Here is a 22,136-nt window from a genome sequence, read left to right as displayed (position 1 = left end):
AATTTTTTTAGTTTGTTTCTCATTCTGAGTAGAATCGTCTAAAATTTGAGGTGGATCTCTGGTGGTTGTTGCCCTTCATTAAAAAATACTGCTGTAAACATGTTCATTCATTCAATCATGGTTTACTATATGCAATGGCACACATAATGATAATTTAAGATTTAATTTTCTTTTGTGTTGGTGTTCTTTCATTTCAAAAAAGATATCCTAACAGACAAATGCACTACTCTCTTGATTGGATATCATGAGAGATTACAGAGATTGAAAATGAAAAAAAAAAAGGGTCAAAATGGCTGCTTACAGCAGTTCTAGTGTAAATCTAGTCAGTGTGAAATGTCTTTGAGTACATGGTCAAAATGTTTCTTTAAAATGAGCTTGTGCTATTTCCACAATACATATTTTTGTTTCAGGAATCCATTAGTGGAAGGCTTGGTCCATTAGCCTGAAATGAAATCTGAAATTTGATGTACAGTGCTTGACAGGAGTCATTTATCTGTCAGACTGTTATAATATATTTACTAATAAGCATGACCTCGACTACAAATCATTTTCATAGTGAAGTGTGAAAAAAAAGAAATATGCTAAAACAACAAAAAGCAGAGATCAAGGGGTCACGTTTGATTCTTACAACCTTCTCATTTAATCTGTGAAGCAAAAGGTATGTATGCATAAAGGGAATGTTGATTTTCCGCCAATAAATGACAACGTTTCACTCAGGTCGATGTGCAGATGTTGTCTTACCTCAGAAGCCAGTTTGAACTTGATCTCATACATGAGGATGAGTCCGTTGGGGTGATGTGGCTCCGGCCAGCGCAGGAACACCCAGTCCTCGTGGCCCTCCCAGGTCACCGGGCCGGGGATGTCATCAGCCTTTTCTGCGGGGACAACAGGGAGAATGTTACCGTGGTGTATCCAGTCTCAGTGTATTCTTCAACATCTCCAGCCTCGACATCCACCAGCTACCAACAGCATTTCAGTCTTTTTTAGTGTCTTTATGATCAGCTGTAGGTGTTTTTTTTATGTATTGTGTTTTTGTTATTGTAATTGTAAAATGTTTCTCCTCTAACCTGCGGGCTTGGTTCTGGAAAAGACAAACTCGGCGGCGCTGCAGCGCTGGACCTGCCGGTTGCAGGCATGAATGTCAATGCGGTAAACCGTGAATGGCTGCAGTCCCGAGATCTGCAGCTCGCGCTCCGTCACGGCCTGCTCCACGAACTCAAACTCTCTGTCGGCCGGCTCCACCTCGGCGGTGCTGCTGTTGCCAGCGGCTTGGAGAGGAGGGATGGTGCTGCTGTTGGTGTGCAGCCTGTTGCGGCGGGGCTGAGTGGAGTTTGCTACGCCGAAGAGATCTCTGCGGCGACGATCTGGTGGCCTGGAGGAGAAAGAGAGAGGGTGAAGAGGAGAGAAGTTTTAAGAGGAGAAAATTATGCAAAAAAAAAAAAAAAAATCTAAATACTGGCAGTTGCAAGGAGATTTTTCCTCCCCTGCTCTAAATGTGAGGAGGGACATCTGGATGAAACTGGCAAAAGTCAAATGAAACAGTAACATTAACAAAGAGACGTACAGCAGATGTTTTGTGTACAGAAGTTGATGAAACTCAAAATACAACCGTCACAAGGAAGTACTGTTTCAGCCTTTTGGGTTCCATGTTGATCCCAGAGCTATTAGAAATCCCTCCTCACTCAACCTTCAGTTGATGATTGATTTGGTTGTTTTTGTCTCCATTTGGCCTTAATTTAATTTAAGGGGTGAAACTTGGTGGGCAATTTTTAAACAGAATTACAGAAGAGCTCAGTGGATTTTGTAGGTATTGAACTTTGACAAACAGCATGTGATGTACCACACCCAAGTTGTTCCTTAAGCATGCCTATTCAATTTCATGGCATTTGCTTGAATGGGTGACATCAGTAGAAATGTCTACCAAGTTTTGTCTCATCTGGAGCCAAATCTGTACAAGTTAGCACTTTTTTAATGGCTTTACTGATTTATTTTTAATTATATTTCTCTCTCTGCATATGTGTGTGTTTTTGTGTAGAGACAAAGAGAGATACAGTAATGTGATACAGATGTCTGTGGTGTCTGTGTGCAGCAGCTGAAACATTTTTAAATTTCTAAAAGAGCTCTTCATGTGTACATGAATGTATACAGGGATTACACGGAGAAAGAAAAATTTAAGGATTCTCACCCCTCACTGGGTAACTGGGTGTTTTTTTGTTTTTAACTAGTTATGCTGCATTCAAGTCAACTCCAAATTCGAAAATTTCTGTCCTCCCACTAGGAAAAAAGAATGCCACTCAGCCAGGGTTCCTATAGTTATAGTTGTACTTGTAGACTTGGGGCAAATTTATCAAACATAAAGGTGCAGCTGTCTAATGTAACACAACAATGGCAGTGCTCATGGAAAAACTGCACACTGACAGCAGTGAAAAACAGTATCCTCTTTTGAGATCATCATTATTTTTGTTTAGACAAGAAGAGGTTACACTTGTGCCAGCTCACCTTGGTGTAAAAATGGAGTTGTGCAGGAAGTTTTCAAAGACTTTTCGGTAGGAGGCATCGGCAGCTTCGGCCTCCAGGTCCTCGACTGATTTGGGACAGGGGCAACAGGGGCCCTTGTCTGCCCCGTCGGGGTCTGGTTTAGTGGGTTTGGTGTCCTCTTCCTGATCTCCCACACCAATGGCAGCGATCCTGATGGGAATCTTCAGCTCTGGAGGAGGAAGAAGAGGATGTTTCATGACACGTGAACAAACTCAACAACTAGCAAAAAAGCTGAGTGTACAAGTTGTGAGTGTGTGTGTACCTTTAGAGCAGTAGTTGTGCTGATACAGCTCTCGGTCTTCAGCTTGTTGCTGCCATCTGACCAGGTAGTAAGTCTGGTTTCCATTTGGTGAGACAGGGGGCGACCAACGCACCACCAGCTGTGTAGAGGAGTTGGAGTACGCTCGCACATCCTGAGGCATGGAGGGTGCTGAAAGAGACAAATAACAAAATTTATTCTGATCTCAGCGTCACTCTGTTGCAGCTTGATGCAGTAAAACCTGATTTCCAAAACCTTGTAGGAAACGTTTTTCTCCCCCAGGCAGCGGTGCACAGTCTGCCAGGGCAGATGTGATTCACTGACATCATGGCACTGCTACGACTTTACCGTGCAGCTGGACTTATTTAAAGCAGTCTTCCATTTCATCTCATTATATTATAGTTTTTGTAAATCAGTATTCTCCATGTTTTTGACTTGCAGCTGTGTTTACTAAAACGGTCTTCCTCTCCGTCTCCTTACACCATGTTTGGATCACATCCAGAAAATCACACTCATCATCAAACAATCCCATGTCTGGTTGAAAAACAAGCAGCAACAATTGGGAACCTTGGTGACATATGACATGATGTTTACCTGATGGGCTGGTGCGGATGTAGACCACCTTGCTCTTGGCACTCGGCATGTGTTTGTCCTCCACCATGAGTGTGATCGCCTTCACAAATACAGCGTACTGCGTCCAGGGCTTCAGGCCGGAAAGCAGGACTCCGGGGTCTGAGTCCTTGTCCGGCCTCAGCTCCACATCAACCATATTCCAGCTGTTGGAGCCGCAGCCGTCCTGCCCCTCGAACTCTGTGATGTTCTGGTACGGTCTGAAAGCAAGGCGGTTAAAGTCAGGTTCATAATCAATCATTACCATGTTGGCTATGTTAATTACAGTTTTATTCATATACATTACTGTCTGAAAAAAATGTGCTGTGATTCTCATGTATTCATAATTGATACACAGCAATTTTATCCTTGTGTTTACATATTAGTGTTGTAAACGAACCACAAACACAAAAGTGTTTCCATCTTTTGTTACGCACATTTTTAATTCACAAATAACAAAGACCACAGTGGAAGTCTAGAAATTTAAAAAGAAGAGTCAAAATATCTAAAAAAAAATTTGATGTCAGACATCAGGTTTGTGAGGACCAATGAGACTTTAACATTCCTCAAATGAATACGTGAAACAAACAGCAATGCCATATTTCCATCATGCTTTCATCATTTTTGTTCGTTTGAGGTTTCAATAGCACTCTTCAAATTATGTAATTTCATTGCGTCCTCTTCTTTTGCAATGTTTTAATGGAACCTGACTGGAGAATTTGCTCCAGCCGCCATTTATCATGAGTTCAACGTCTGATATTTATGCAACAGTGGTGGATGCATTTGCTTTGTTTTGGCTTTTTTTTTTTTGTAATGTGTGCTAAATTTGGAAGGAAACTTGGCTATTACTTAGTGAGATTTACTTGGTCTTTGGTCTATTTTAAGTCCTGTTAATCAATCCGATAATAAGGCTCTAACAGATCCCTGATTTCTGCCTTTAAACAAATCGATTGATTCGCTGGATGAATCACCTTGCAGCGCCCATCACTGCTACAACCAGCAGTACTCAGCCTTGGAAGCAGCTAACAGCTGGGGTGATTCTGAAAAAAACTTACGCCTCCTTGTAGTAGACGATAAAGCTGATGAGGTCTCTGTAGTCGGGGGGTCGATAGCGCTGCCAGGTCAGTTTGATCCTCGTACTGCTGGTGCTGTTGGACTTAAACTTCAGGATAGTGCTTTCACCTGGGGAGACAGGAATGAGGGAGTCAATGGCAGAGTTCAAATCAAAGTACTTCAATATGTTTCTGTTGAATTGCGCAACAATAGGGTGCTGCAGAGATCTATTTTTCAGTTCCCTCCACAAACAGCCAATGGGATTTTTCCATTGGAATTCGGATTAGTGCAGACAAGCTCTGTGGCAAACAAATAGTTATGATATGTGCATGTTTTTCACAAACAAACACCACTTTTATAATGTCGAGGTGTATATGCAATTGCCAGAACTAAACAGCTAACGTTAGGTTATAAACAAACTAGACCACTGTCACAAAACTCAACGTCACCCCCACCAAGTGACCAGTGTTCAGTGTGATGAAGTTTATTGTCCACAACAACCCTGTAGTCTTATAGAGCCACTTAGCAATCACCTTTTTAAGTCACTATAAGCTTCAAAATTAATTGTTGGGAGTATTTACTGATGTATTTTATGTTGTGAAAGATAACACGAAAGTCTCTTCAGCTTGTGTTAACCACAGTTCTATTTTAAGACAAATAAAGGAAAACAAAAAACTGACTTTGAGATGAGGGAACAGAAGGGCTAATATGCTAACTCATTTCTGGGTTTCAGGAGTCATTCCTGCAGCACTGTATGAATCTTGTCGATGGTGTAGTGCAGTAAATACTGACACGTGGTGCAGAACAACATCAGGCTCGGAGGAGGCGTTTGCAAACTGGTAGTAAACTAGAGTAACTCCTGCACATGCACTGGACATAGCAATTTAAATTTCTGTGGTCTTCTGACTGAAGCTCATGTGACCCTTACAGCTGGCTCGGTCGCCGTTGTTTCGGAAATCTGTCTCGTCGAAGCGCCCCTGGATGCCTGTCTTCTCCCACATCTTGCGGATCTCGGACATGCAGAGCTTCGGGTTGGCTCTGAAGAACAGTTTCCCCGTCTTGATGGTGAGGTTGTGCTGCTTCCAGTCCCACAGATACTGGAGCTGCTGGTTGTCAAATGCCGAGAAGGCGTACATGCTAGAGTGCAGAAAAAAAGAGAGGATGAGTGAATAGTGAACAAAGTGCTATATGATTATACTTTGATTGTATAATGTTTGAGTGTTGAGTGTATTGTGATTCATGTGAATCTGAAAGCAGACAATGTCTTATTTTCAGTGCAGTGCAGTACAGGAGTCAAACATATAGAAGAAGACTCCTGTGTGCCTGCTAGTACATTTCTATAAGGGGAAGCTATGCGAATACAAAAGGCAGAAGCAGAGTTCTTTGCTCTTCTCAGATGTCAATGTTCATCTGGTGGTTTAATGACCCAGTTAGACAGCAGGGAGACAGGAATCCTGATTGATGAAACTCTAGGCTGGAAGAATTGTGTTTGTTTGCAAGAAAATGTCCAAATCCGTTAGCATGATCTGCAAATTTCAAAGTTTGGTTCATCAGAAGTCTTCATTAGTTCTTAATTATGGTTTAACTTATCCTCATCTCATTTGGGGAGCTTCTTATCCTTCCTATCTTTGTGAGCTTATATTTTGCAGAGGATGTTTTTCAGTATTGCCACATTTTGCCATTTCTTTCTATCAGTTTTCAACATAATGAAATAACTTCCTTGTGTCTTTATTTTCAAAATTCTGCATCCACTGTTTGTTTTAAAATGTCAGAAAGTTGTGAAAAATGTCAATCATTGTTTCCCAAAGCCCAAGATGACATCCTCAAATGTCTTGTTTTACTCACAACCCAAAGAGTTTGCTGTCATAGAGGAGTAAAGAAACCCAAAAAATATTCACATTTAAGAAGCTGAAATCAGAAAATTTTGACTTTTTTTTTAGTGGCCTGGTAGCTCAGTTGGTAGTGTTCGTCCCATGTACTGAGGCTGTGAGTCCTCTGCAGCGCCCATGGGTTTGACTCCTGCCTGTGGCCCTTTGCTGCATGTCATTCCCGCTTTCCTGTCTTATCTTCAGCTGCCCTATAGATCAAAGGCATAAAAGCCCCACAGAAATAAATGTTGACTGTTTTTCTTAAAAAAAAAACAAAAAAAAACTCAAACTGATTAATCAATCATCAAAATAGTTGGTGATTAATTTAATAATCGATTAAGCGACTAATCATAGCAGCACTATTCACTTCCAATGTCTTGTAAGGTACTTTTCCTTCCTACCTGTGATGTACTTAACTATTACAGGAGACATGGCTACAGCTCCCAATGTTATGTTCTCTGTCAGTCCTCCATTAGATGTAAGGGACTCAGTTATGGAACAGTTAAATTCAAATTACATTTCACTCATGAATTTCAATACATGCTTCGTACATGTGTGATGAACCACACTTTTGCACAAGGAGTTGACTAAACACAACTGTGCTTCCATACCCTTGGACACACTAACACTTGCTTATTTGCTTAGTTTTGTGATTACATGACTTTTGTATTTGCCTATATTTAATGGAGAAGGAGAAGGAGAAGGAGAAGAAGGAGAAGGAGAAGGAGAAGGAGAAGGAGGAGAAGGAGAAGGAGAAGGAGAAGGAGGAGAAGGAGAAGGAGAAGGAGAAGGAGAAGGAGAAGGAGAAGGAGAAGGAGAAGGAGAAGGAGAAGGAGAAGGAGGTGTAGTTTTTATGAGTCACTGGGTAACACCCAGACATTCAGGAATGACTGTAATGTGGGCCTTGGGACAGTAATTCCTGTGAACTCAAGGAGAAACAGACGGAGGAGGGAGTGAAGGCCTCCCCGTGACCCTGACAGAACCTTTCCTTGGACTGTTAGAAGTTATTCTGCATTCAAGGTCTCATAAAAACAGGACATCTGTCGTTGGCTTCAGTCAGTATGTTTACCTTTCCAGTAAAGAAGAGAGGTTTGTTTTTTTCTCTCAGTGATGATATTACAGTTACCAACCCAAAACAAGTAAGTCTGCCCTACATAAAATACTTTCCAGTCTGCACCTTCACAGTCAAAACATCCCCACCATTTCTCTCCACCCTGCCAACATTTCAGAGATGACCTCGACTAACCACATCAGACCACCAACACCGCACAACTATCCTGCTTGATTACTACAACTGTTACAGCAGCAGGCAAATCGAGAATAAAAAAGGGACATGTGTCGCAACAAAATACACTTTTCTCCAACTCACCAGTTTTGTTCAAGCTGCCAATATGGTTACAAAACAAAACTCACATTGCCATTATTTTGACATATTTTGCAATATCTGATTAGTTTGAATGATTATTTTTCATCACAGTTTTCATTTGAACTAAACTGAATATTTTTTTTAACATCTGAAGAGCAAGATTTGTAGGCCAGTGTATCTCTGCAGCATTACAGTACTTTATTATGATGCTGGTTTCTTGCACATTTCACCTTTTTTTGAAAAACTGCAGCTCCTGCAATTTGGATATTACACTTGGCCTTTTAACAATATTAATAATATACTGAATATTTGTGCAGCCCCAGTCCAGTCTATTTGCTATGGAGCTGAGTGCCAGTCATTACAATCGACTACTATTCAGGAGAATCCTCTATAGTAAAAGACATTTCAAGAGAAACACCAATGAACATCGACCCCGACTGTGAGTTGTTGGGGCTAAAACTGGGATTTTGTGTGTTTGCGCTTGCAGTTAAATGTTGCGTGTGATTGGCGTGTGGTCCTACTCGTCCAGAAGGTCTTCTCCATCGATGTATCTGAGGCTGCGGAGGAAGGCCAGGGAGCTCAGAGTGTGGGAGTGTCTGATCCGCACATAACCCGTCACTCTCTGGATCAAACCTGTGAAGCTCTCCAGCTCTGCTACCATGTTGTCTAAACACACACGAGCACATTCAGGTTATTACTTATATTACACCAGATTTATTAGCCTATTTATGTATTTATACCTTTTTTTTGATTTTTCAGTTAAAGCCGCAGTAGATAATTTGAAGATACACTACGTAAAAGTATCTGTGTACACTGCTGTAATTGTTGGGTCTGACTCACACATAAGAAAACAGTCCCTCCAGGATTTTGTGGGCTTTTGGGGGGGATTGTTGCAACCTAAAAGGCCTGATTTCACTGCAGTTTTTCTAAAAAAAAAAGTTGCAATGCATGTTGAAAAGTTTTTGCAGTGATTTTGCGGGACCAAGTGAAAAGTTCTGAGTTGAGTGTTCTATTAAACACTACCAAAAAAGCTCATTATCTCCCAAATTTGGACAAAATTGCTTATTTGTCTTTTTTGCATCTCAGGTATTCCACAAAGAAGCAAAATCTGTTTGGAGCTCAAACTCAGTCAAAACAGCACAAAAGTATAAAATACAAAGTGAACAGAGCACTGACAAATGTCAATAAAAATGACAAACGTCTTCTGTTCAGTACCTGGGACAAAATTAAAATAATAAAACACTGAGTCAGTTTACTGAGACATATGCATGATGTTTGCATGGAAGGCTGCTATGATTGGTAGCACTTATGAGAAGCATCAATGATTGGTCAAATTTGCAAGATTGTGCAGAAGTCAAAGAGATTGGCTGAATTTGTAATTTGTAAATTCTTGTGATTGCAACATCATAACCTTCTGAAGGGACTGAGAAAACACCAAGACATACAGGAGTCTGAAAGGAACCCTTCTGTTAAGTTTTACTTGTGACATGCAACTGTAAAAATTAGTTATTTCAAAATTATAATGGAAATATATATTTTCTACTGCAGCTTTAACTACTCTCATGTTTCTTTTATGGTTGAGCTTCCAGAATTCTGAAATTCTTGAAGTCTGAAAGTTTATTTCATACTATTTATAACTTGTAGAACTCCTACATGTTTTCTTTTGGATGTGTTTTATTGAAAAATCACCTCATTATATCCCAAATAAAAAGCTATATACCTGAACTGCCTTTTCTGTGTCATATTTCTTCCCCCTAGACTCATCTTACTCCTGCTTACCCCTACTCAGACCCTCGTCATCATCCTACTATGTGTATTCTTTTATATTTTTCAGGCACACACCTGGAAATTATACACTTGCCAGACTTTCCAGAATTTCTTTAAAAGCTCTGGTCTAGACTAATCTTGACATCATTTCTGCTTTGTAGAAAAACACTTCTCAGTGAAACACAAAATTGCTTTGGTGTCCAGGGGTGTTGTAAAGAACCAGTTGACTTTTCCAGACTGGGAAATCTGGGACAAATGCCTTATGGGGCTCCTGGTGTCATCAGTCATGGTTTAACAGTATGCAACTAACAAAATGGTTAAAATCTGTGTAGCTGAGGTAGTGTAGAAGTGTTAATGTTAACTGTCGCGTTGCTGTGGCACACTGCAGTACTTACGGCCTCTGCGGATGTTGATGTGCAGGTTGCCTTTGATAACAGTGCAGCCTTTGAGAGACTGAGCGGCATCCATGGAGTCGATGACCTTCTCATCGCACACTTTATCACACAGACCATCACAGGCTGTACAGAACATACTGGAGACAGACAGACAGAGAGATAGGGTGAGACAGGAGACAGTAAATGTACTCTGTCATTTTATTGACGTACATTCATCCTCTGAACCCTTGTAGCTCTGTCCTGACCTTTAATCTTTTATTTCCGTCCCTTAAAAATTTTTATTCCAGTGTCTGGCAGAACCGGCTAAATGATGTCTCGGAGAGATTCAGAGATTTAACTGGAGATTTTGTGGGTTTATAATGTGACTAAGGATGGACAGTTGCTTCTAAACTAACTGCCCTTTATTGTAGCTGTTGTATTATATTCAGTTTTAGCCCTGATTAAACTGTAGAATGGAAACTAATAGCAGGGTGTGGAATCAGTACCAAGGTCAGGCTAACAATAAGAGCACCTCCACCCAGGCTCTGTTTCAGCCTGTGTCTGGGTGGATTGCAGCTCACCTGTTGGGTGCGGTGCGCGTGTACCCAGACGGGCATTCAGGCATGCACTCCCCGCCGTGGATGATGAAGCTGTCAAAGTCAGGGAGGTGGACTTTGGAGCAGAGCTCGGCACTGATGCAGCGCCAGCCCTCAAACTTGTAGGTGCCCGGAGGGCAGTCGGCCACGCAGCGTCCTTGGTAGTAGTAATGCACACACGCCGCGCATGCCATGTCACTACCAGGGACCGTGCAGCTGCCCAGACACTGAGGGTGGCAGCACTCGCCGTCCGCTGTGCACGCTCGCCGCACACACTTCTCTGGGCACTCTGGTGGCAAGACAGAGAGGAGAAGTATTAAACCCATGCATATGAAGAAAACATCAATTTGAACAAAATATTTTTTTTGTAAAATGCAACTGACATAAAGATGCATCAAGACATCCATCAAATGCTATGATGATTACTCATGCTAGACATGCCTGTTGTTTTGTCCCTAATCCCCACCTGCAAGACCTCTGACAGTTAAAAAACTGGCTCCTGCACCTTTTCTTAAGGAAATTTCAAATTTTTTTCTAGAATTCTCAAGGTGCATTTTCAAGCTTTTCCAGAACCTTACAGCTGTGGTAAATTATTGGGCTGCAATTATCATTGATTAATCTGTTGATTATTTTCTCGATTAATAATCAATAGTGTTTTTTTTTAACCAGAAAATGGTGGAAAATGTTGAGAACTGTTTTAGAAAGCACAAAATGACTTCCTCAAATGTCTTGTTATGTGAAAAACACAAAAATATTCAGTTTACTGTCATACAGGAATAAAGAAAAAAGAAAATATTCACATTTGAGAAGCTAAAATCAGAGAAGTTACTTTTTTTTAAACTCAAAACAATTAATAAATAACCAATATTATAGTTGGCAATTAATTTAATAATCGATGAATGATCAATTAATCATTGCAGCTCTAGTAAATTATATACTTATATACATATTCATTTCATCATCACACTGAATGTTACTGTGTTATAAACATCCAACAAACATCCTGTACAAACTGGCTGAGCCAATATCCAACATATTTTATTTCTTTATAAAAAGTGAACTATTCAATCAGGCAATGATTATTAAAGTAATGCAATAACAATTACAAGCACTTTATTAGACAAACACCCGAACACTACAGTTATTACCTAGACTGCACCAGACTTATTTTCACTTTTGCAGTTAAAGCTGCAGCAGACGATTTGAAAATATACAATGCAAAAAGCACTGGTGTCTTTCACTGCTGCCTTGTATCACATGCTATGCATGCAGACTTTGCTGGGCTTGAAGCGGAACATCAAGGTTGTCATCCGTTATAATTGTGATTGTAAATGCCTATTTTCACAGTAGTTTTTTCCAACAATGCGAAATTGAAAACTTCCATGGAGAACACTGCACTCTGTTCTTTGTGTGAGTTTTCTATGTAATCTTACCAAAACACAAATCTGCTTTATTTGTGAATCAAGAAATGCACCGTGAGAATCTCTCCACTGGGACATACATCTATACCAGAGCTTTTCTTTAAAAGGAGTAGCTTGACATTTGGGGAGCTAGGCTACATTTATTTGTTATTTTTGCTAAGAGTTTGATGGAAAGATTGATACTGCGTTCGTGTCTGCACAGTAAATGTAAGGCTACACCCAGCAGCCATTCAGCCTAGCTTAACGCACAGACCTGAAACAGAGGGAAACAGCTAGCCAGAGCGTGGCTAAACATGTCCAGAGGAAACCAAATCCATCCACCAGCTCTTCTAAAGCTCACTAATTAACATGTCTTATCTTACTTTTCTGTGAATTAAACAAATGAGATAAAGGCCTAACCTTGTATAATTAGTGAAAACACATTAAACACATTTCCCAAAAGGTCAAACTATTTCTTGAACTGTTTCCAATAATATTTTGCATTCTGTTATGTTCTGCATTATATAAAGAGGACTGTCAATCTTGATCTAGGCCAACTTCTCATCCACAGAATGAGCAACAGGTTTAAAGGACTAGTATGTACGAATTAGAGGCATCTAGTAGTGAGTTTGCACATTACAAACAGCTTGTGTCGCTCTCCTCTTCCAAGCATGTAGGACAGGTTTTGGCAACCTTTAATATCAAAATAGATGTTTTTTCAATCAAAAAAGGGAGCGAGGAAATCTGTCTGGAGCTGTAACTATTAAATGATCTATTTCACTATGAGATTTTTCTTGTTTTTAGATTTGCCATCCATAGCTAGGCTAAGGAGACTCAAGATAGCCACAAGCAAAATTTAGGGAAAAAGTTGCCGAGCTGTACGCATAGATTGTGACGCACATTTTAATTTTAAGCTGTGCATTTTACAATTGGAGAAGACAAGAATCACTTTAGGCCTACAATGATAATAAACTAAAATTAACATATTAAAAAAAACAACAACCAAGGGCTGTGAAACTGTGGTGCAGTGGTGCAAGATGCAAAAGGTAAGGAAAACAAAACAATTCTTATTTTCAGGTGATTATACATACACAAATCTTACACACTGGACCTTTACCTGTTCAACATTTTGTGGTACATCTGTACAATGTCAAATGTCACCATTGAGCATTAGGATACAGTTCTGATGTGATAACAGAATGCAATGCAGTGTTAGCTGGCATATGCGGACAAAAGTGGGTAATGGTCCAAAACATTTGGACCAGGCACTGAAAAAGACCCTGATTAGCAACAACCTGTTTTTGCACAAGGCATCACAAACAATAACAGCCCAAATCCACATCTAGCAACTGACAAACACAAATTTAACCCTCAGTACAGGGCAACTTCCCTACTTTAACAAACGTCAGAGTCGTACAAATGAACACAAACAGTCAGTCCTCAGCCTGAATTAGGCTCTGGCATGACGCTGCTGGCTTCGGTCCTGAACAAATGATTTGCATTTAGTGGAGAGTGACTGACAACACACATGCAGACGCACGCACCAACACACACATTATCTCTCTGAACCCAGATTAGAGCTTGTAAAAGACTAAAAACAGGCACCCATGAGGAAGGCGTGCAGGCTGCTTCAAATCCGACTGACAACTTTGTGTGCATGCGTCTTTTGTTTAAAACACCCGACTGACAAATCCATACCCAATAAACAACCTGTCAGGGCTTTTGTCTAACACGGTTGTTTGCTGGGTGGGCTGGTGTTGAGCCCAGCAGTGCTGTGTGGAGTTCATCCCAGATCCACAGTGACAAAAGCCTCTCCAGTCCAGGTTTTCCACCGAGCACCGCTACAAATAACTCCTCCAGTTGCTGTGGTGTCCCTCTAAATAAGAGGATATTGTAACTGATGACAGGAAAAACTGATTGAGGAGCTCCAGCAGGAAAACACTGACTGACCTATGTACAGTATAGAAAGGAGGCGCCACACCTCGTGGTGGTCTTTGTCACTACAGCAGGGGGATTTAAATCTGGCGTGACAGAGGGAAATCAAACACTAAAGCAGCTCTTTTCATTAGTTGACACACAGCTTCATCATTACTGTTAAGCACCAACTTTTAAAGGGATGCTTTGGATCATTTAATGTGGGTTTTATGAGGTTTAGATAGATGGATAGTGGGTGTATTTGCTACAGTAGATGTCAGTCAGCACATCCCTAGTTTGATCTGAGAGGAGTACCAGTAAGGAAGCTAAGCGAGGTACTGGTGTAGACAGCATCTCCATTTTCACTGCTTTACCTTAACATCAGACAGCCTTTTCTGACAGGAAACCAACACGATATAAGTCATGTCACTGTCTCCAAACCAACCAAACTCCACAGGTAAAATCAGTAATTTTAGCTCACAGAACATGAAGGATGCTGGTCTACCACTGCCTCGATCTGTTAGTTTGTTTGTGTTATTGTGTTGCTTTGGTGTTTCAAAAAGGAGAGTTCGGACTCGTCAAAGTCACATGATAACACAGACAAATGAACAGATCGAGGCAGTGGTAGACCAGCAACTTGTGTGTTCCGTGAGGTAAAATGACTGATTTCACCTATGGAGTTTGGTTGGATTGGAGAGAGCAATATTTGGCTTATATAACAGCAGTTTCCCGTCAGAAAAGACTGTTTACTGGCAAAGTAAAGCTGTGAAGATATTCTACATGTAACATACAAACTGATTTCACTGCTTAGCTCATGTGCTGGTGCCGCTGTCTGTTTCTCCTAATTGGAGGTGTACCAACCAGCATCTACTGTAGTAATACACTGACTATCGATACGTACCTCACACAACCTCACATCAAATAATCCGACTATCCTTTTAACGCAGCTTTACTGACAGTCAACATGGTTCAACATGACAGTACAAACAGAGACAGAAGCGGATTGGTTCAAACTCACTCAGCTCTACAGAGAGAAACGTTGCAGAGCTTCAAAGCACAGAGACGGCCTGCCACAGAAACAAACACTAATTGCTATGGAAACACTTGAAATCACCGCTTGAAATTATTTGTGTGTTGCTGAGCATGTGTCCTGTAAGCCATAAACAATAAGGACGGGGATATCTGGACCAGAAACAACCAGATGAACAGAAAAACTGTAATTTTGATTGTGTCATCCCCTTCGGTTAGCCAGGGGCTGTGTTTAAACAGAAACCAAACACAGTCAAGTTGTGGGAAATGATGTGCTGTTTACAGGATGCTGAGTGATAAAACACTGAAACACGTTTCAACATGCTGCCTCCGCGTCTCTGTCAAACTAACTGAAAACACCAGGCCAGAGGAGATGCCTACCGCTACTCCTCTTATTTTTATGCCACTGATTTATCCATCAAATCTCGAGAAACGTTTCAGTCAAGATATTTGCAGCTTGTACTTGCTTTATTACTGTGTTCCGGTGCTGAAAGAGCTGGACACTGACTGTCAGTGTCCAAAAAAAAAAAAAAACAGATGTCAAATTGGAGTAGGAAGTCATTCCTTGGGCCTGAAACACAACAGGAAGGTTCCAACCATCTGCTTGATCTTTTACCTCTTCAACTTGGCTCTCAACACATCAGGAAGTGTGCTTTTGGGAGAAGTGCCTGCCATAAAAAGCACAGTTAAACCTTGTTCGTCAGCACGACATCTCATATGGACATCCATCAGGCATCTGAAGTCTGCAACCAAGGGGTTAAGACTTTATTCATATAATTTATGAACACCACTACACTGAAAAGTGGGAGGTAGAATAAGATGTCTCAGAACAGAGGTTCACAGCATTTTTCTTTCAGAGATCCCTTTTCTATCGTTGAGTAAACTGACGACTACTGACTAAAGAACATATTTTATTAATATTTAATACTATATTCAATGCATAATGCTAACTACACAGAAAATAACTGTAAACTGTACAACTAACTGAAACAGTGATCAAAATGACTGTAGGACGTGTGTGTAAATTGAGCGATGTGGATGAATTGTGAGCAGGTCGCTCATCTCAGATGAGCTTTACAGATATTTTTAGGAACTTTTAATACTGTCTGTTTATATTATGATTTCCCCCCATTTTTAACAATCATACATTTTTATTAGGTTTCTTTTTGACAAATTCTGTTTTTCCTTCTCCCTGATGCTTGTCCATTGTTCTATTAGCTCTTTAGTCATTAACTGTGTGTAAATGTGTGTTTCTAATGCAAGATGAGGCTATTAGCAGACAGCAAAGACTCAGTGAATATAGCATGTATTAAAGACTTCACTGCGCCCTTCTCCTGTGAGATTTATTTTATGTCTTAAAGGGATAGTTCCCCAAAAAAATGAAAATTCAGTCATTATCAAGTCACCCTCATGTTGATCAAAGGTCAGGTTTATTTTGTTAGTCCACAAAACACTGCTGGAGTTTCACAGGAAAACAGTGTTGCAGAATCTCCCAGACAATGACACGAATGATGACCAGTTTTCAGCAGTGTTTTGTGGACTAATAAAGCTAGGTGAGTAGATAACAATACTGAATTTTCATTTTTGGGGTGAGCTATCCCTTTAAATAATAGTCTAAATTAAAAAAAAATACAATTTCTGCTTCCATTTTAGTTTTCTTCGCAGAAATGAAATACTGAAATGTAGGTCTACTGTACATACATATTTACATAGAGGTCCTTGCAACATAAACATACACAAGGAGTTTTTAACTGGTTATTGAACAATCTCAATTTAAAATTGATGCCTCTTTATGACCTAAATAAGCAAACTAGACTATCAGCAAGAAGACTGGCTCTTTCTAGTTATCCTTAATGGCTGCCACCAAGTCAGATTCTCCTTTAAATCAGATGAAGTCATTTATGGCATGCAGACTAGAAGAGACTGCATTAACATTTTCCCAGACAAAGTTCCAGTGAATAGCACATTAGCCAATTAAAAAGAATTTTCTTTAGATTATTTTATTTTTGTCATTAATTTTGGGATTCTGGTGGAAGAAACACTGCATCTTTTGTCCACATGGGCTTCAAAAAATCAACACAATATCAAAGTCCTTGTAACAGCATCAAAATCAACTAATGGACTAGTCATTGCAGCATCAACATATTATAATAAAATTAATCTATATAGCATTTTAATATGACACATTTAGTAACTTTGAAAGTACCAGCATTTCCATGCAGTTAGAATGAAGCCCAATTACAAGCCTGTGTTCATGGAAAGTATGGTTTGACACGAATATAAATTTTGTTTTATGTTTTACGAGCCACCAAGGCAGAGGTGTCTGGTTTCATGGCGAATTTATGTTTGTCATCACACTGAACTATTCCGTTTGTACATGGCGTACAGCTGCTTTTTGGCTGAATAAATGACAGTGACAATAACCAGATACAAAATGCGCTGATTAGTCAAACGAATCCAACACACCTGCTATGGAAACTGCACTGTTAACTGTATAAGTAAACAGTCTCCAGGCCTATGTGTTGCCAGGTGCTTTAAGCCCACTGATCAGTTGTTCATTTTTCCATTCACAAAAGTCATTTCCTCTTCAGTGGCATCTGAATTCAGGACGTGGGAGAGCTCTACTGTCTCTCCCATATGACAACAAAATCATCATCAGGCAGTGCCCATTAGATGACCTTCCAGCCCGCCTCCTGACTGACACAGAAGCCAATCAGAACCTTCAGACTGTGTGGTCCCACCAACCATTCAGCAGGCTGTTTGTGCTCAGCGGGAGGGAACCAGTGCTGCGTGTCTCTGGCACAGAATGTTCTTTTTCTGCTCCGAGCCCCCGCCACCACCCCCGACTCCCATCTCGCCCTCTGACCTCTGCGATGGGGCGATGGGAGCAGTGCTGGAAAGGTGTAATTTTGCGATGCGATAATGTACGGCCTCGGGCCTGCAAACAGAGGAAGCTGAGGGAGAGGAAGCAGATAATCTGCGCCTGAAGTTTGCCTCAGGTTGGAGCTGTTTGTCTGTGGCCTCCTGAACACACTGACTGACCAGTATGGGGGTGACCGGTGGCGGGGGGTGGATGGGTGCATACAGTGTACATCAGCATTCCACCGGACATCTGCAAAATAATGGATCCCAGCTTTTACCCTCTGTACTGCACTTTCAGAGACAGGTTGATGCAGAGCTGCAGCATGAGGGGAGGAGGTGGAGAAGTAGGAGGAAGGAGGAAGGGGTAGAGGAGGAGAATGAGAAGGAGGAAATGTACAAGAGAATAAACTACAGAAGAGGACATGGAGGAGGAAGAGATTTAAAGATGGAGATAAGGGGGTGGTAGAGGAAACTAAAAACACCATTTAACATATCACGTCTTTTGAAAGCTACACACACATGCAGAGTTGGCAGGGCTGCCAGCTGGGGGAGCCAGACAACACACACAAACACGAATAGAACTAAGCTGGTGGTGAACAGAAAGTGTAACTGAAATGATGACATGAACTGAACTCAGTCACTGAAAACATCAGGTACTCTATATAAAACCAGGTCTTCACATTAACGGATTTGTCACTTCTATTATTCTTTGTCGTACTTTGATTCTGGGGATAAGCATGCTTGAAGTTTTAGAAATACAGTTACCATGATGCTTTGAAAGTATAATCTTGCCATGGAATTAGCTTGATAGCTGTGGGCACAACTTGAGCCTTGTTTTTTAAGCCTATATTTGTTCCCATTTTGCCAAGCTGGCACCATTTAAAGTGTGCCAAAATAGCTATTAGCAGTTCTATTAGCAGAAATCAGCCCATGGATGTACAGATAACTGTTGCTGAGTTATTTTTATGCTGAAGAAAACTCTCAGGCAAGTTCTGGATTTATAGAGAACCATTTTTTTTCTGATTTCTAAGCAGATTTATGAGCGTTTATGTGTGATGGACATAACATATTCTATTCTCAACATTTAGTGGAGGGGTGAAACTGTCAGGTAACCAATCATTTGGACTGCCTGGTGTGGGATGACATGCAGCTGGTTAACATCAAGTGTCTCTTCCAGTAAAAGAGGCCAAAATTTCATAATGGAGGCTGTTCTGTGTATTCCTTTTATTAATACAACAGTTTACATGGGTTATTATGTTTTTGTGCCCTTGCTTCAGTATGAATCTATTAGAATATTAAGGGGTTAAAGTTAGTGTCAGTAGTTATGGAGCTGCTGCATCCACGCAGTAAAACAATCCACCTTTCCCGTTCTGTCATTACGCAGCAGATAAGGATCGCTGCTGGGGGTCAAATAGCCCAGGAAACAGAAATACCAGCCCAGCAGGAAGGTATGCTGGGAAACTCACACCAGCCTCGAGCCAAACGGCGGGAAAAAGTCTGGGTTGTTACTTCTAAACTATCTACAGTCTAATCATAGCAGCCACATAGAATCAAACAGGACTCCAGAGCCATAAATGACTCTAAATATCTTACTGGATGGTTGGCAGGTGGACTGTGTTTTCTCTCCAGCTTGATCAGCTGATCAACAAAGAATTAAAAGCCTTTCTAATTGTTAATCCTTGTTTTCAGCCCCCATCGTCGGGGTGATAGGAACAGGATGTCCCACACAGACACACAGTTGCTGTGATGATGACGCTCCAGGCTTTAACGCTGTATACTACTGAGCAGCACAGCACAACAATAACAGGCAAAGACAGATGTCTAGACTGATGACAGCACAGTTGATTCAAAAACACAGATAGAGATCTGCACTAGTTTTCGATTCCAGCAGCACCGGCCAGAAAACCATCACTTAATATTTCATATGTAGGTTCAGCCCACAAGTTACGTTATAAGGAAACATGATTCTTAAGTAACCTTTTTCTTTTTACTAACTTCAGGTTTTGTCAATGTCCACTAAATAGATCTATCTATAATCTCTACTTTTAGACTGGGCAAACTGTAGTTTTGAATCACTTTATTATTTTACATGATCTGTGACTTTAATAGAAAGAGAGAGGGAAAAAAACTGGAGCACTTGACTTTTCAGTGTTTGCTGAAGAGGTGAGTTGATGAACCAAACACTACGGATATGCTCCAATGAAATATAAATAATATAGAGACGTTTCTTGTTTATATTCCACTGTTGAGGTTTTACATGATCAAAATGTTCAAACATGTCATTTTGGGCTTTATAAATAACTTGACTCGATTAGGAAGTTAGATGGAAATGTCTATAGTCAATATTGGGATTGTGATGCTTTTTTTTCCATTAATTGTGCTGCCCTGGTGACAAAGACTGCCAGGAACAGGCCCCTGGGGCTCCTTCAACTTCCTGTATGCTTTGATTTTGTAATTACCAGGCCCAATATGGCAGGGCTGCACCATTATGTCTAAAATGACAATGTAGATAATGTTTCAATATGTTATAAAAATAATTACCAAACAACAACTGAGCCCCTTTTCCAACTTCAGGATTTGTTCTACATAAAATGTTTTAGTAATGTCAATATTATATTATTTCTGAAAGCAGAGGCTAAAACCACTTTATACATATTCATATACAGCATATTTGTGAGAGATCATGGTGAGTTAGACTGTGCTGTCTCTGCAGGAACTGGACAATGAGATGGATGAGATAAACAGTGACAACCAAAACAGAAAAACACAACAGCCAGACAGAAGTATTTTGCAGCAGAAATCTGTTGATTCTCCCATCAACTGTCTGGATGTAAATATTAAAGAAAAATACAGATGCACTATAAACATAATTCAAACTGACAATGAATAAACTAACCACTCACCACTAACACAAAAATACCCACAACACATGGCTGCCTCTGCTACTACTGACCAGCAGACAAGAGAATATTGATCTGCGCCATTTCATTCATCAACATCCAGCCTCATTCACTTTATGTGCACTGCAGCTTTCATTCTCAGCCTCAACGAGGGCTACACCATTTGGTAAAAAAATCATATTGCTATTATTTTGACAGAAATTGTGATTGTGATATGCCATATGATTAGTGGAAATGATCAGTTTTGCATTAGAATTTTCATGCTCACTGAAAAAAAAAAGGTCTGTAGCATACAAACATGTTTTCTTTCATCCGGAATAGAAGATTTTTAGGCTAGGTCATCTATGTAGCACCGCAGTACCTCACTATAATGCTGTTTTCTTGCACATTTTTCCTTTTTCAGAGAATTCATGATTAACACAGATGGCCTCTCATCATGTCAGTTATGTTATTTCAAGCTCTAGGAAGAAAGCAAACCACACTTAACTTTGAATGTTTGAATGTTTGGTGCTGACCCATCAAAATACAGCTAAAGGTTCAGTGTTTGGAAAAAAATAATAAAAAGAAATAGCAGTATTGCATAACTGTGTCATTTTGTGGGCTATGTGTTTCTTAATAGAATATTTGTTTCACAGTTGGAGCATGACGTTTTTTGTTCTGGTGGACAGCATTATCAATAGCAACTATTTCTATGGTCAATTAATCTGAAGATTATTGTCTCAATTAATCGATTAACAGTTGTTTGTTTTTAAATGTCAGAGAACGGTTAAAAATGTCAGCCGGTGTTTTCCAAAGCCCAGCATGACGTCCTCAAATGTCTTGTCCACAACCCAATAATATTCAGTTTACTTGCATAAAGGAGCAAAGAAACCAGAATTTTTTTACCTTTAAAAAGCTGAAATCAGACTGAATTCTCTTAAAAAAATGTACTAACCGATTAATCGATTGCCAAAATAGTTGGTAGTCAATTTAATGAACGATTAATAATCAATTAATTGTTGCAGCTCCACAACAGATACTCAAGGTTGCAGTACTGATATCTGTACTGGATGTGAAAAAGTGGTATCAAGCCATCCCTAATGTCAACCCTCGACTGTCTGGGATAAGCTGGTAGAGTTAATGGTCCAAACTACATGCACTCCATAACCTCCCAGTGAGGTCCAATACTGAGGCTGAACTGGGAAATAAACAGCACCAGTGCAATATGTTCAAACTGAACTAGAAGTTGATGATGGACAGAAAACACAACAATATTGCTGTGTTTCCACTCTCACACAAAGCCTGTTCTGTTACAGCCAGACAGCTTGTCAGTGTGTAGGTTCAGTCAGTGAATCAGTCATTCAGAAAACCAGTCAGTCAGTCACTAGTGTGTGTGTGTGTGTGTGTGTGTGTGTGTGTGTGTGTGTGTGTGTTGCCTACAGGCTGATTCGCATCAGTAGAACAAGGATTTCCATTCACTGAATCCATTCACAGCTCTACACGTCTGACCAGTACTGTCCCGTTCACCTCTTGAGCCTCCCAGCAGAAACCAGCCAGTCAGTTCAACTGGTGGGATGCATCAGACAGCCACAGACATGACAACCAGCCTGACAAACAGGCCA

General features: G+C 40.4%; 1 protein-coding gene across 1 annotated transcript in view; it reads right to left on the bottom strand.

The window, feature by feature from the left end:
• Positions 1-22,136, bottom strand: part of LOC146333282 (insulin-like growth factor 1 receptor) — a 68,138-nt gene that overhangs the window by 11,270 nt on the left and 34,732 nt on the right. Inside the window, exons 3-12 of the mRNA XM_084721866.1 lie at positions 10,416-10,719; positions 9,856-9,992; positions 8,215-8,359; positions 5,388-5,596; positions 4,462-4,588; positions 3,392-3,627; positions 2,801-2,968; positions 2,500-2,707; positions 1,068-1,372; positions 742-875 (exon numbers count right to left, since the gene is read on the bottom strand). Coding sequence (XP_084577992.1) covers positions 742-875; positions 1,068-1,372; positions 2,500-2,707; positions 2,801-2,968; positions 3,392-3,627; positions 4,462-4,588; positions 5,388-5,596; positions 8,215-8,359; positions 9,856-9,992; positions 10,416-10,719 — 1,973 coding nt within the window. The remainder of the gene's footprint in view (positions 1-741; positions 876-1,067; positions 1,373-2,499; positions 2,708-2,800; positions 2,969-3,391; positions 3,628-4,461; positions 4,589-5,387; positions 5,597-8,214; positions 8,360-9,855; positions 9,993-10,415; positions 10,720-22,136) is intronic.

The sequence above is a fragment of the Lutjanus erythropterus genome, chromosome 1, assembly GCF_056507025.1.
Source record: "Lutjanus erythropterus isolate fLutEry1 chromosome 1, fLutEry1.hap2, whole genome shotgun sequence".
Taxonomy (NCBI): Eukaryota; Metazoa; Chordata; class Actinopteri; order Lutjaniformes; family Lutjanidae; genus Lutjanus; species Lutjanus erythropterus.
This window is presented reverse-complemented; position numbering and strand designations above follow the sequence as displayed.